Below are 12105 nucleotides of genomic sequence, written 5' to 3' on the forward strand. Positions count from 1 at the left end.
TTTTAACATGGTTTTCCATATTGCTTTTATGCAGACCCCCGGTTGAAAACCCCTGCATTAGACCATGCTTCGATCAAGATATTCTACAGAGACAACCACAAGATTCAAATGACAAAAATACTTTTAATTATTCACACAATTTCAGACCAAATCGTGGAAGAAATTCACATTCCCTTGTATCTCAAAAGCTTTAAATCACTAAAGCGCTTTAATCAATCACAGCAAAATTTATTTTTATATTACTCTATCGCACAAAAAGAAACTGAAAAACACACAACCTTTTGGCAACAGATATTTGTACATATGTTACACGTCTTGCACTGAAAAGATTTGGCAATGTGTTCATTAGACTAATACATAAAATAAACTGTCAAAGTGTCACAAATACGACTGGAGTGACCAAATGAGTGACCTGTGACTCCATCAACACCAGCACCCATTAGTCCTCCAGCTGAAACACTGGCTATCAAAACTACCTAATGGTGGAACTGGCACAGTAGAGGTCCGTGAAGATCCTGAGCTGAACCCTGATCTCTTACAACAGTAGAACAGAGTGATGATCTACATTCCTTACTGAGGGTGTTAGTTTATACTAGGGAGCAAAACACAGTCAGGCAGAAGCGTTTCAAAAAAAAACAATGTGTTTAAATACAAACTGAAAATTAATTATTGTATAATATTATGTCAAAAATTGTTGGACCCAAATTGCTGAACAGATTGTTTCTCAGTAAACACACATTGTATCATAAGAATCTTTCAAAATATATTTGTTACATATGGGCCCAAACAAACTCAAAATGTATCATTTCTTTACACTGACAGTAGAAAAAAATATGTTTGCTGGTTACATTAATCAATTACATATGAAAGGAATGCTCTCTAGGGGAAAAAAGATTCCCAGCTAGCCCAAAAAAACCTGACATCTGACAAGTGAATTTCAATTAAGTTCCACTACTGTGGTAAACTTTTCAGCTACATCTTCCTATAATGCAGCTTCCCACTTCTACTGTAACAACAATATGACAACACAGCACAACAGCTCTGTGAACTGACTTGTATCTGTCTGCCTTTTTAGCAGTCCCTCAGATGGAGCCATCATTCATCAATAATGCAACAAGTAACATCCCAAGAGAAGCTAACAGCTTCTGTAGTTCACCCCACCTTTTTATAAATCTTAATTCAACATCGTTTAGGTTTTTTTTATTATTATTAACCTCTCTCTACTTTGGACAACAGATTGTTTATATCTCTGTTGACTTCACTGCTTTCTATTTAGGTGACACCATTCCTTCTGTAAGGTCCTCTAAAAAGCATTTCCATTTAATGCAGCATATTTCCCATTGGCCAAGCTGTTACCGGGCGAGCCTGGAGGCAGAACTCCTGTCCGCTGTGCCGACGGTCCGACTTCAAACACCTCATGAATGGCTTTACGAATACAGTGAAAGTTATAGTCTATCAAACCTGGAGAAAACAGACGGGGAATATTTTAGGAAGTCAGGGCTGTTTTACGGGAGAGCCTACAGTTAAATAAAGAAAGGCAAGTCAAAGCGAACACTGATCATCCGTTTAAACACAGATGATCTGGGCTCCTCTCACCTTTGTTTGCGAAGCTTTCTTCTCTGAGGATGCAGACGAGGGCCAGGAACCTGGTGACCTCCTTCAGACACAGCACAGTGGTGTTGCTGAGCTTGATGATGGCGGACGACTCCTTATCAAACGCACTGCTGCTCCCGTCCTCTCTCAGGCTGCCATAGACAACACAATATCATTGTCTCTCTATCAATTACATTTATTCTCTATATCAATTACATTTATTTTGAAAAACACATTAATGCCAGACACATGCACATAATGCAGAAAGAAAAGCATGTAAAAAGATGGTTCATGCAGTCACTCGAGTGACTTCTGTGATCCAGCTACAGGGACAATGACCCGTTCTTACCCGTATATACAAGAGACGTCAATGACAACATCAATCATGTCGCAGCACAGTTCATAAGACTGCATGTCCACCGGAGAACTGTCCGTGGCAACGTAGATCTTACTGACCACATCAAACAGGAAGGCCTTCTCAATCCCAGAATTCTGCCAACACATCACCACAGAGCTTATCCACAGAGCTAGTATCAAGACAAGATGTATATGATCTGCTTCTTACAATACACAGTACTCATCAAGCATGACTGGAATACAGATCATACATACCGATATGAAGATATTCAAAAGATTCTCTAAAGTTGGTAGCTGTGGAATAAGTTTCTGGACAACTTTACTGAAGGCTTCGAATATGGAATGGTCATAGATGCTGGTCAAATAAAAGCTAAATTGCAAAAGAAAAAGAGAGTATTAGAAATAAATAAAACCTCCCATTGTTCGATCCGTGATCTTAACTGCTCCTCTTCCTTATCTAGGGACAAAGTTGCACAAGTATTCTGACGACCAGAGAAGCCAGTAACCACTGGAGTAGCTACCTGAGGTGAAGCTTCTCAAGGCTGGCATCCGCCAGGTCGTCGTTGGCTCTCTGGTGGATGTCCCTCTGGGTCTCGATCTTGTGGTCATCAGAAAGACCATCAACTTTATGGATGAACACCTCAAAGTTTATTTCTGGGTTTACTCTGTAGGCCCGGGACACTGTCAGATGTAACCTCCCCAAAGCTTCCACGTAATCATCCTGGCATAGGGAGAGAGGACAGGTTTACAGCAGAGAGCACAAACACACAGCTTTAACACAAGAGGAAGATCATTCCTTAGTGGGTTTGTCACTGTTATAAGAGACAAAACTATTACCTGAGCATCAATAACAAAGATCAGAGCCCCAGTGCCTCGAAAAATCATCTCATAGTCAAACGTTGGGTCGAAGAAGTCCACCTGGCCAGGAAAGTCCCAGATTTGGAAGTTGACAAAAGAGCTACTAGAGATGTCATCCTTGTAGATTTTGTTAGTGCTCTCCAAGAACAACGTCTCATTGGGTGCCATCTTGTGGAACACAACCTGGATGGACCGGGAATAACAATACTGGTTAGTACAATTCATAAATAATACATTTTTACGCCACGCCAGTTTTTTTATTTACGTTACAACAACTCCAGAACTTATCTGAACTGGATTATTAATGGGTATGATACTGTTTACTTGATAAATATATAGTTACTTTTTGAATTGACGATTTTCCACTTCGTCGAAGACCCATCAACAGTATTCTTGGTTTACTGTCAGCTGATAACGAACTCTCTTCAATATCTGGTTCCTCCACTCCGTAGCCAAAGTCCTTTGGAAAGGAATCTACAACCCCATAACTTCCTGCTAATGTCGGTTCCTCGTATTGAATAGACATTTTGACTACCTACGACTACAAGCACCGCTGATCTCAGAGCTAGTAAATCTCTGCAGTCCGGGCGGCTGTGTTGCTACTCGTCCAGCTTTGTTGATTGGGTTGATCACGAGTTAGCCAGCTGCTATCTTGACTTGCTTTGTTGATCAGGCTAGCCCAGTAGTACCTCGCTCGCCTGTGTCCGACATTTAGAAATCGATGAGGTTGAATAACTGCTTCTAACAAAAAACAACTGTCCGCATTGTCAGGGATTGGTCTGTTTTTATATTTTAATCGGATGATATTCCCAAATAATAGTAAATGTTTAGAGCATGACAGCTAGCTAGCCGTATCACTTCCGACGTTACCTGTATATCCCCGCCCCCAGCAATGCTATTGGTTTCCTGGACATAGGGTTTCCTTGTTTTAGGATCCAGGGACGGCCGCCTTTTACAGCGAGGTTAGGACTAGAAAGCACGCAATAGTGTAGCGACAGTGGCATGATCAGGGATGCATTTTTTTTTCTTCTTACATTTGTTTTGCCTGATTATGAATGCTCCAGTTTCTTAATCTTTTTAAATTATCTAAAATTGCCTTTCGGCAAACGCCTGTATGTAAACGTGCGTAGCCATGAGTTGGGACCAATTTAATGACAATTAACTTTACTACCTGCCCACTAAATGTATTAAAATAAAAATGTGTACGGTTTTCAGTAAATAAGACAATATTGTCTTTATTTCCAACGGGTTACTTTTTGTTGTGGTTGTTAGTCGTTATGGCAACCGTACGAGTCACCGTCCAGGTAAAACAAGTCTGTTTCCCACAGTTGATAATCCAACGTAGCTAGAGCTAGTCTATTTGTGAAGCAAGGCTTGTAATTTCGTAAATTTCCACACAGTCAAATGGCACATTACAGAGTAAGTACAAGATGACATTACTCAACCCAACTTTATCAAAGTATTTCTAATATAGCTTTCGCATTATGCACAATTCGTCTGACTACAGCTTTACTTGACGTTTTAGGTTTCGTTTTACAGCCAGAACTAGCTCTAGCATTTAGCAAGCTAGCTAAGCTACTTTAGTTAGCCTAATAGCCATAGTAGCTGCCTACATTGTTGTTTACCCTAAAACCCACCGTTCTTTTGTGTGTTAATTAGCTAGTGCTGGACGTATAGAGGTAGAGTTAGTAGCCGAATAAACTGGACATGCTTAGTGTTTGGACGTACAGTACTTGTTGGACCTTTCACGTTTTCAAACTTCTAGCAATTAATGATAGTGCATTTAATGTGTCCGATTCCGATCACTTCAGCTTAAACCAGTTGCGTCCTAATTACAAAGTGACTTAATTGAAACCACCTGGGCTTCTCCACTTCCCTTCAGGCCTCCGAATCAAAAAGAGAACAGTACCGAAGGTACCTAGAAAAGGCTGGGGTTCTGGACAGTCTCACTAATGGTAGGTCTCTAATAGGAAGTCAACACAATTTTGTTGGATTCCTTGCACGTTATGAAAGTGATTATACGGCTAATGTACTCTCATCAATATCAGTTGACTCCTTCAAAACTTTTCTCATTCCAGTACTGGTGGCACTTTATGAAGAGACAGACAAACCGAATAATGCTTTGGAGTATCCTTTTGTGAACTGTTATGTGTAAGACTTGTTTGAAGTTCCTAGTCAACTGGGACTCTGAAAAGGAGGTTTTCTACAAGCCTCAATGGTTAAAGTTATAAGTTTAACTTCACCCGCACCATAGCTTCATAAAGCATCACCTTGGTGTGTCTGGCCCAGAGACCACAGACACTGAGGCGCTACACCAGGAACTCACTGAGCTGCAGCTCAAGTGCCAGCAGCTCACAGAGGAAAATAAAGACCTTAGAAGTAGGGTAAGTGAGTCATGTGTGTCTCTAAACAGTCTCCTGTAAAGTTGAAAAACCCACTTGAATTGTGTTTTGATTTGGGCTTGTTTTTCAGCTTCAGCACTATGAACCTACACCCAGCGAGGGGACTGCAGAGTGATGTTGCAGTTAGTTATTATTTTTTATTTTTTTTACATTGTAAAAATGGAACTGATATGATTTATTTCTTTAAAGAATTGTCCTGATTTCTGTTCAGTAACATTTTTTGAGAATTCTTGCCAAGATCATTATTAAACAGTTTTGAGGCACAACTTTTGCACCCCATTTTTCTGATACCTTCTATACTCTGATCTATGAATAATGTATATGCATGTGTTGGTCTGTCAATTGCATTTTTTTAATGAGTTACTGTACAATTGATATATCCATTACTATAATTAGTGTTTCAGAAACGGTTGCTTTTTCATATAAAATTTATATTATCCCAAACACAGCACTACTCCAATAGATATAAATATATTTACAAGTTTTCAATAATCATTGAACTTTAAGACAACATATCAGTGTTTTTTCAGGATGGAGGACATCTGTAGTACCGAGATCTGGAGAAAAAAAACAGAACAAATTGAAAATATTATGTAACTACTTTGTGATTCTTCAACAACAATATTGTCAATTTAAAGGTCCAAACATTGGTAGGATGGGGAATCTTGTCAGCACTGCAATAATTACACAAACCTGCTTATGTGTACGGCACGGTGAAGAGAAATCTGTTTGTAATTTTCTTGTGATAGGAGTTCAAAATTGACATCACACACATGAGGATGTATAATTTAGACCTCAGGGTTACATAATAGCAAATGACTGCCTAAAGCTGGATTATAGATTTTCTGCTCCTATTTTTCCACTGCTCTGCACGTGTTGTTTTGGAAGCCTAGACTGCACACCATGGAGTAGGGGCCACTAGTGGTAATTTCCAGCTGTATAAAACATTTGTATATATTATAATACATTGTGGTTTTTATCAAAAACAATATACCTCACAAGTGTGAAGATGAACCCCTCATAATAATTGTCAGAAGTGTGAAATCTTATTAATCAGCCGTTAAAACATACAGACAGTACTGCAAGTTTTTGTCGGCATTATGAGACAAGTGATTTAACTAACGCTTAGATTTGCAGGTCAGTTGTGGCTCGCCTGCTGCTGGCGTTACTTGCCAATGACACTCTGCGGTTGGGAGAGAAGGCGGCAGGGCTGTCGTGGCTGTGCTGAGACGCAGAGCTCAGCTCCCCGGTAGAGTCTGGGCTCCGGGCCCTCCTCAGTCTCTTGAGGTCGGGCTTAGAGAAGGCTCTGGTCCGGCTGGCTGCCAAGCTGCAGCGAGGCTTCATGTTCCCTGGGTAAGAGTCACCACTGTCTGAACCGTTCCCCTCCACCACTGTGGTGCAATTCCACGGCGCGCTCTCCCTCCGCGGCTTCCTGGTGAAGCCTGACAGGCTGGAGCAGGAGGAGGCGCTGGCCACCGGCAGGGTGGGGTACTCAGGGCTCCCAGACTCCACATCCTCACAGTGGGAGGGAGGGGGGTGGTGCTGGTCCGGAGCAGGAGAGAGGTGCTGGTCCGGAGCAGGGGAGAGGTGCTGGTCCGGAGCAGGGGAGCGGGCCTCGCTGCTGGTGTTGTTGGAGTTGCTGTTGTGCTCCACAGAACTGGGCATCACCACCTCTTTGGTGTCTGATCCTGGTTTGGCTCTGGGGGCGTCTTGTATGGGGACGAAGGCGGAGCAGGCGTTGAGGAGGGGGTAGTTGGGGCCGTTCCCTTGTTTCTCCAGCAGGAGGGTGTAGCCGCTGGGCACGGTGGGAATGGTGGCCTTGCGGCCCCCGGAGGTCCCCAGACACGTCTGATGAACCACAGAGTTCTTCTTGGACTTGCCCACGTAGTAGTCGTCCAGGTCGTCCTGGAGGTGAGGGTAGAAGTCCAGGATCCCCTTCTTCAGCTTCTTGTAGCCCAGGTGCATGATCTCCAGCAGGCTGAGGAACAAGGACACGGCTGCAATACCCTGCATGAACACCATGAACACGCTCTTTTCTGTGGGCCGAGAGACAAAGCAGTCCACCACGTTAGGGCAAGGTTCCCTGTCGCATTTATAGAGAGGACCAAGCTGGTGACCGTACAGGAGGTACTGGCCCATCATGAAGCCCACCTCCACCACTGAGCGGGTGGCGATGTGGGCCACGTAGGTGCGGAGCAGCGAGCCCCTGAGAGGAGCCTTGTTCAGCTTCCCCTGCTCCAGCTGTCTCATCTCCCTCTCCATCCTCCTCCGGGCCTCCAGCAGCTCCACGTCCACGCCCTCCAGCTCGCGCCGCAGCGCCGCCTTCTTACAGTGGCGCTCCTTCTCCAGCGCCCGCAGCTGGTAGATGGCGTGGCCCATGTAGACCAGCGAGGGCGAGGACACGAAGATGACCTGCAGCACCCAGTAGCGGATGAGGGAGATGGGGAATGCACGGTCGTAGCAGACGTTCCTGCAGCCCGGCTGCTCCGTGTTGCAGATGAAGTCGGCCTGCTCGTCGTTCCACACGTCCTCTGCCGCCACGCCGAGCACCAGCATCCGGAAGATGAACAGGATGGTCAGCCAGATCTTGCCCACCATGGTGGAGTGGATATGCACTTCCTCCAAAATCCCACCAAGAAAGTTCCAGTCTCCCATTTTCACAAAGGTACTTCTAAATTAGGTTGATGAAAAATCTGTATCAAAAGAAGAACATTTGAAAAGGGGCACAATATAAAAAATAAAAACGATTACACAGAATGATGTGCACTTTCAGGGTTACTTATAAAAAAAAAGTGATATTGCATCAGCATTGGTCCACAATATACAGTAAAGGTTTCCATGGAATCTATGAAAGTACATCGTTTTCTGAATTTACGTGGACAAAAATGTTTGTTTTGCCACCATACAGTGCAAAGTTCCAACGTTTAAAATGGTTACCTTACCTTTCATTTTGGAAATAAAATGTAGATATGTTGAATCCAAAACAAGGGTGTGTGGATAATGGACAGTGCTTTATCCTCTCCTGAATAATTCTCAGTTAAACTTGAAATGTTGTGTGCAACGATTTGCACTCTACAGTTGATGAAAAACACACACCCAGCTGGACTAAACCAAGAGCACGTCACTTGTAGCCCACTCAGATACATCAATGATACTGTATGGTCCGTTGCCAATTACCTTACAGCACTGTGAACACACGGTGGTGATGGGGCAAACGAGTCATCCAGGCGAATGTGAGGCTGCCAGATATTCAATTGCTCAATGTATAATTTCGGTCTGATCCTCGTGTAATCTGAATCACATACCACTGCAATCCCTCTTGACAGATACAAAACCAACCAGGGAATCTCTGCTGGTTTGCCCCTGACATGAGAACCGCTGGTGACACCACCAGCCTTCTGCAGCTGGATTAATCATACTGAAACATTCACTGTGGTATAACTGGATTATTAGCTGGTGATAGCAGTTTGCTGTGTAACAGTGTCTCCCCTACGATCTCTTGAATCGTGGCCTATATGATTCACATAAAAACTGAATTGGGACCGTTTATTTTACGATAAACCAGTCTCTCAATTTTTCAGTGTAGTTAATTGCGCAAAATGCCACCAGTCACTACCAACCCATTAGGTTTGCAGGAGTAGCAGACCTCTGTTTTCTTCAGATTGTTTCACACAGCTAGTTTTCTGACATGGTAACTTAGGCCCTGGTTTTTGTTTATTCCAGCAACAAAATATAATTAAATCTTGTTGAGTATATCATATACACATTTTCAACAACTTTTCCCCCCAATCTCTGATCGATGGATTTTTTCCTGTAGCACGATCAATAGGTTGCATCCAACTTCACGCTTGGATGCATCTGCATCTCATTAGGACCCCCTGCCAGCTAACCACCATCTAGTCCATTTAGAGGCAATCAATAGGATTAGTCCTGTACAACTAACCTTTGGGTTAACTAATTGCAGATTTAAATTGAATGTTATTTTAAGGAAAACAATTAATCTGCTGTTCAGTGTGACTCGTCTGTTAACAAAACAGCTTCACAAACCAGATACTTATTTAGCTGTTGTTACACATAAGCCAGTAGTAGTATCGAGATGGTTTGTTATTTGAATGGGGAGATATTGACCATTTCAATGCAGAACTTTGCTGAAGGCATCTGTTTACAGAGTGGACAAATACACTAATGTAACAACGGGGGAGCCTCTTCCTCATCATTGAAAAAAACAAAACCTTGTGGAACAGCCCTAAAAGGGGTCTGAACTCAGAGAGGATGGGGTGTGGTTGGGGAACAGCCCTAAAAGGGGTCTGAACTCAGAGACGATGGGGTGTGGTTGGGGAACAGCCCTAAAGGGGTCTGAACTCAGAGACGATGGGGTGTGGTTGGGGAACAGCCCTAAGGGGTCTGAACTCAGAGACGATGGGGTGTGGTTGGGGAACAGCCCTAAAGGGGTCTGAACTCAGAGACGATGGGGTGTGGTTGGGGAACAGCCCTAAAGGGGTCTGAACTCAGAGAAGATGGGGTATGGTTGGGGAACAGCCCTAATGGGTCTGAACTCAGAGAGGATGGGGTGTGGTTGTGGAACAGCCCTAAAAGGGGTCTGAACTCAGAGACGATGGGGTGTGGTTGGGGAACAGCCCTAAAGGGGTCTGAACTCAGAGACGATGGGGTGTGGTTGGGGAACAGCCCTAAGGGGTCTGAACTCAGAGACGATGGGGTATGGTTGGGGAACAGCCCTAATGGGTCTGAACTCAGAGAGGATGGGGTATGGTTGGGGAACAGCCCTAAGGGGTCTGAACTCAGAGAGGATGGGGTATGGTTGGGGAACAGCCCTAATGGGTCTGAACTCAGAGAGGATGGGGTGTGGTTGGGGAACAGCCCTAAGGGGTCTGAACTCAGAGAGGATGGGGTATGGTTGGGGAACAGCCCTAATGGGTCTGAACTCAGAGACAATGGGGTATGGTTGGGGAACAGCCCTAATGGGTCTGAACTCAGAGAGGATGGGGTGTGGTTGGGGAACAGCCCTAATGGGTCTGAACTCAGAGAGGATGGGGTGTGGTTGTGGAAGCATCTGTGTCCTCCCGACTTGTGTCCCGTCTAGTACCTCGAGCGCGACCGTGAGTAAGACCGCGAGTAAGACCGCGAGTAAGACCGCGAGTAAGACCGTCAGTAAGACCGTGATGGGGATGGAGAGCGCAGATGGGACACCTCCTGCTGAGGATCATGGGAAGTCAAGGCTGGGTCGAAGTCGTCGTATAGCGAACTCAAGGATTGCATGCATCAAGAACCAGAGGTGCATCTCTCTGACACTCACCTCTCCTTCTCATGACTCCTGCTTCTTCCTTGACCATACATCAATTTGACGGATTTGAAATCGTATTCTTCCAGAATTGTCTCTTTTTTTTCTTGATTTAAAAAATAAATAATTGACATGTTGTTGTTTTATAGTGCAGTTGATACAATCACTTCTGAATATACTTAAAAATGTAAAATCATGATTTACCTTAAGGGTAAGGTTTTAAATCTTTGTGAACAGTAAGGACGAGAAGATGCAGTTAAATGTGTTCATTTTTATTTAAATTATTGTTGCCTACCAGTAGCCCATAAGACACAACAGTAACAAAAGGGTGTATTTGGTTCATGGACTGATCCGTTAGGCTGAGAGAATTATACCCTTCTACTTCTCCTGGTCATGACTGTGGAGCCCGCTGAAATCGTCTAGAGGAAATGAATACCAAACAAACATGTTATGGTGAAAGGAATTTAAACTATGAGTCATATTTTTTAAGAAGATGTTCAACTCTTTCTGTAACTGTACCTCAATCATGTCCTCCCCTATGATTTCTCTCATGTTGGTGAATTTCTCCGTAGTAATTACGAGCTTCCCATCCTCGAGACTCGGAGTGCACTGAAGATAAAATACATCCACACAAACACCTGTGTACACGCTACATGCAACTAAGTTTAGGCACTCAGAAAACACAATCATCCGATTATAAATATCACCTGAAACTTCCTCCCGTCCATGGAGGTCATCTCTGATTCTCTCCCGACAGTGAAGGAGTTAGTGACGTTGCGCAGGCTCGTCTGGATCTTGATGGTGAAGTCGTCACCGTTCTGCTCGATCACCGTCACCGGCTTCACATCCTTCATCATCTTCACCAACATCTGAGGTACTTCTAACGGAAACACAACGGCTGCATTAGATCCTTCTGATACTTCCTTCAACTTCTAGACAATATACAGGTCTATATAGTCATATAGCCTATTGTATAGTTCTATACAGTAAACACACAGTTCTATACATACAGTGTATTTATAAGTCTAAAGTTTAGTTCCAAACATTAAATGTAGATTACCATTATAAATATTATACTCAAAGTTGTAGCCTATATAGGCTACTGTACACAATTCTATACATACAGGTCTACACAATATATATAGTCCTATACATTATATATAGTTGTACAAACATCAGTTGTCATTTAGAGCTCTTACCCATTTTCTGGAGGAACTCTTCATGGTTTTCTTGCGCATAGATTTCCCATTTGCCGCTGAAGTCCATCTCTGTTCACTGTTCCCTCGGTATGATGCTAGCCTCAGGCACCGGCAGACAACATACACTACCTGATCATCACTGACATGTTGCTATAGGCGTCACTCACTCACACACATTCACTCACACACACACACACACACACACACACACACACTCACACACGCCCACACACACGGTTGGCATTTTAGGGATTTCCAATTCCCTGTTATTCGGCGTTGTCCGCATGTCAAAGTGACCCACGGGATGCATACTGGTCACAAAGCACCTCCGTTGTAAACGAACACTTCACACTGCATGGATTAATAAGCAATCATTTGGAAAGGGAAAATCTACATG

At 43.6% G+C, this 12105-nt stretch overlaps 4 protein-coding genes across 4 annotated transcripts; 1 reads left to right on the plus strand and 3 right to left on the minus strand.

Annotated features, from left to right (window-relative positions):
* Window positions 1–103: 103 nt before the first annotated feature.
* rragcb (Ras-related GTP binding Cb) lies at window positions 104–3711 on the minus strand. Its single transcript, XM_047019754.1, has 7 exons — window positions 3152–3711; window positions 2788–2991; window positions 2472–2671; window positions 2206–2320; window positions 1943–2085; window positions 1597–1745; window positions 104–1461 (listed from the first exon to the last, which is right to left on the minus strand). Exons 1-7 carry the CDS (start codon window positions 3332–3334, stop codon window positions 1304–1306), a joined length of 1152 nt encoding a protein of 383 aa, XP_046875710.1. The 5' UTR covers window positions 3335–3711; the 3' UTR covers window positions 104–1303.
* Window positions 3712–4098: 387 nt separating this feature from the next.
* LOC124467470 (MYC binding protein) lies at window positions 4099–5476 on the plus strand. Its single transcript, XM_047019756.1, has 5 exons — window positions 4099–4227; window positions 4691–4763; window positions 4887–4935; window positions 5063–5192; window positions 5281–5476. The coding sequence occupies exons 1-5, from the start codon at window positions 4213–4215 to the stop codon at window positions 5323–5325; spliced, it is 312 nt and encodes a 103-aa protein (XP_046875712.1). The 5' UTR covers window positions 4099–4212; the 3' UTR covers window positions 5326–5476.
* Window positions 5477–6335: 859 nt separating this feature from the next.
* Window positions 6336–7875, minus strand: LOC124467245 (gap junction alpha-9 protein-like). The gene has a single exon (XM_047019447.1). The coding sequence runs from the start codon at window positions 7863–7865 to the stop codon at window positions 6336–6338; it is 1530 nt and encodes a 509-aa protein (XP_046875403.1). The 5' UTR covers window positions 7866–7875.
* A 2887-nt stretch (window positions 7876–10762) lies between these two features.
* Window positions 10763–11862, minus strand: LOC124467369 (fatty acid-binding protein, liver-like). The gene is made up of 4 exons (XM_047019647.1): window positions 11709–11862; window positions 11217–11389; window positions 11029–11118; window positions 10763–10928 (listed from the first exon to the last, which is right to left on the minus strand). Exons 1-4 carry the CDS (start codon window positions 11773–11775, stop codon window positions 10878–10880), a joined length of 381 nt encoding a protein of 126 aa, XP_046875603.1. The 5' UTR covers window positions 11776–11862; the 3' UTR covers window positions 10763–10877.
* Window positions 11863–12105: the final 243 nt, after the last annotated feature.

This window comes from Hypomesus transpacificus, chromosome 4 (genome assembly GCF_021917145.1).
Source record: "Hypomesus transpacificus isolate Combined female chromosome 4, fHypTra1, whole genome shotgun sequence".
NCBI classification, from domain to species: domain Eukaryota; kingdom Metazoa; phylum Chordata; class Actinopteri; order Osmeriformes; family Osmeridae; genus Hypomesus; species Hypomesus transpacificus.

Excerpts from the sequence above, each read along its gene's own strand:
- LOC124467470 (XM_047019756.1), top strand. Across the intron at positions 4,936-5,062 it reads AAACCGAATAATGCTTTGGA|CTTCATAAAGCATCACCTTG; the intron begins GTATCCTTTTGT and ends CCCGCACCATAG. Across the intron at positions 5,193-5,280 it reads ATAAAGACCTTAGAAGTAGG|CTTCAGCACTATGAACCTAC; the intron begins GTAAGTGAGTCA and ends CTTGTTTTTCAG.
- LOC124467245 (XM_047019447.1), bottom strand. The coding sequence starts at position 7,865 with ATGGGAGACTGGAACTTTCTTGGTGGGATTTTGGAGGAAGTGCATATC.
- LOC124467369 (XM_047019647.1), bottom strand. The coding sequence starts at position 11,775 with ATGGACTTCAGCGGCAAATGGGAAATCTATGCGCAAGAAAACCATGAA. Across the intron at positions 11,119-11,216 it reads TGGACGGGAGGAAGTTTCAG|TGCACTCCGAGTCTCGAGGA; the intron begins GTGATATTTATA and ends TTTTATCTTCAG. Across the intron at positions 10,929-11,028 it reads TAGGGGAGGACATGATTGAG|ACGATTTCAGCGGGCTCCAC; the intron begins GTACAGTTACAG and ends CATTTCCTCTAG.
- rragcb (XM_047019754.1), bottom strand. The coding sequence starts at position 3,334 with ATGTCTATTCAATACGAGGAACCGACATTAGCAGGAAGTTATGGGGTT. Across the intron at positions 2,086-2,205 it reads TTTTGAATATCTTCATATCG|AATTCTGGGATTGAGAAGGC; the intron begins GTATGTATGATC and ends ATGTGTTGGCAG. Across the intron at positions 1,746-1,942 it reads GACGTCTCTTGTATATACGG|CCTGAGAGAGGACGGGAGCA; the intron begins GTAAGAACGGGT and ends TGTCTATGGCAG.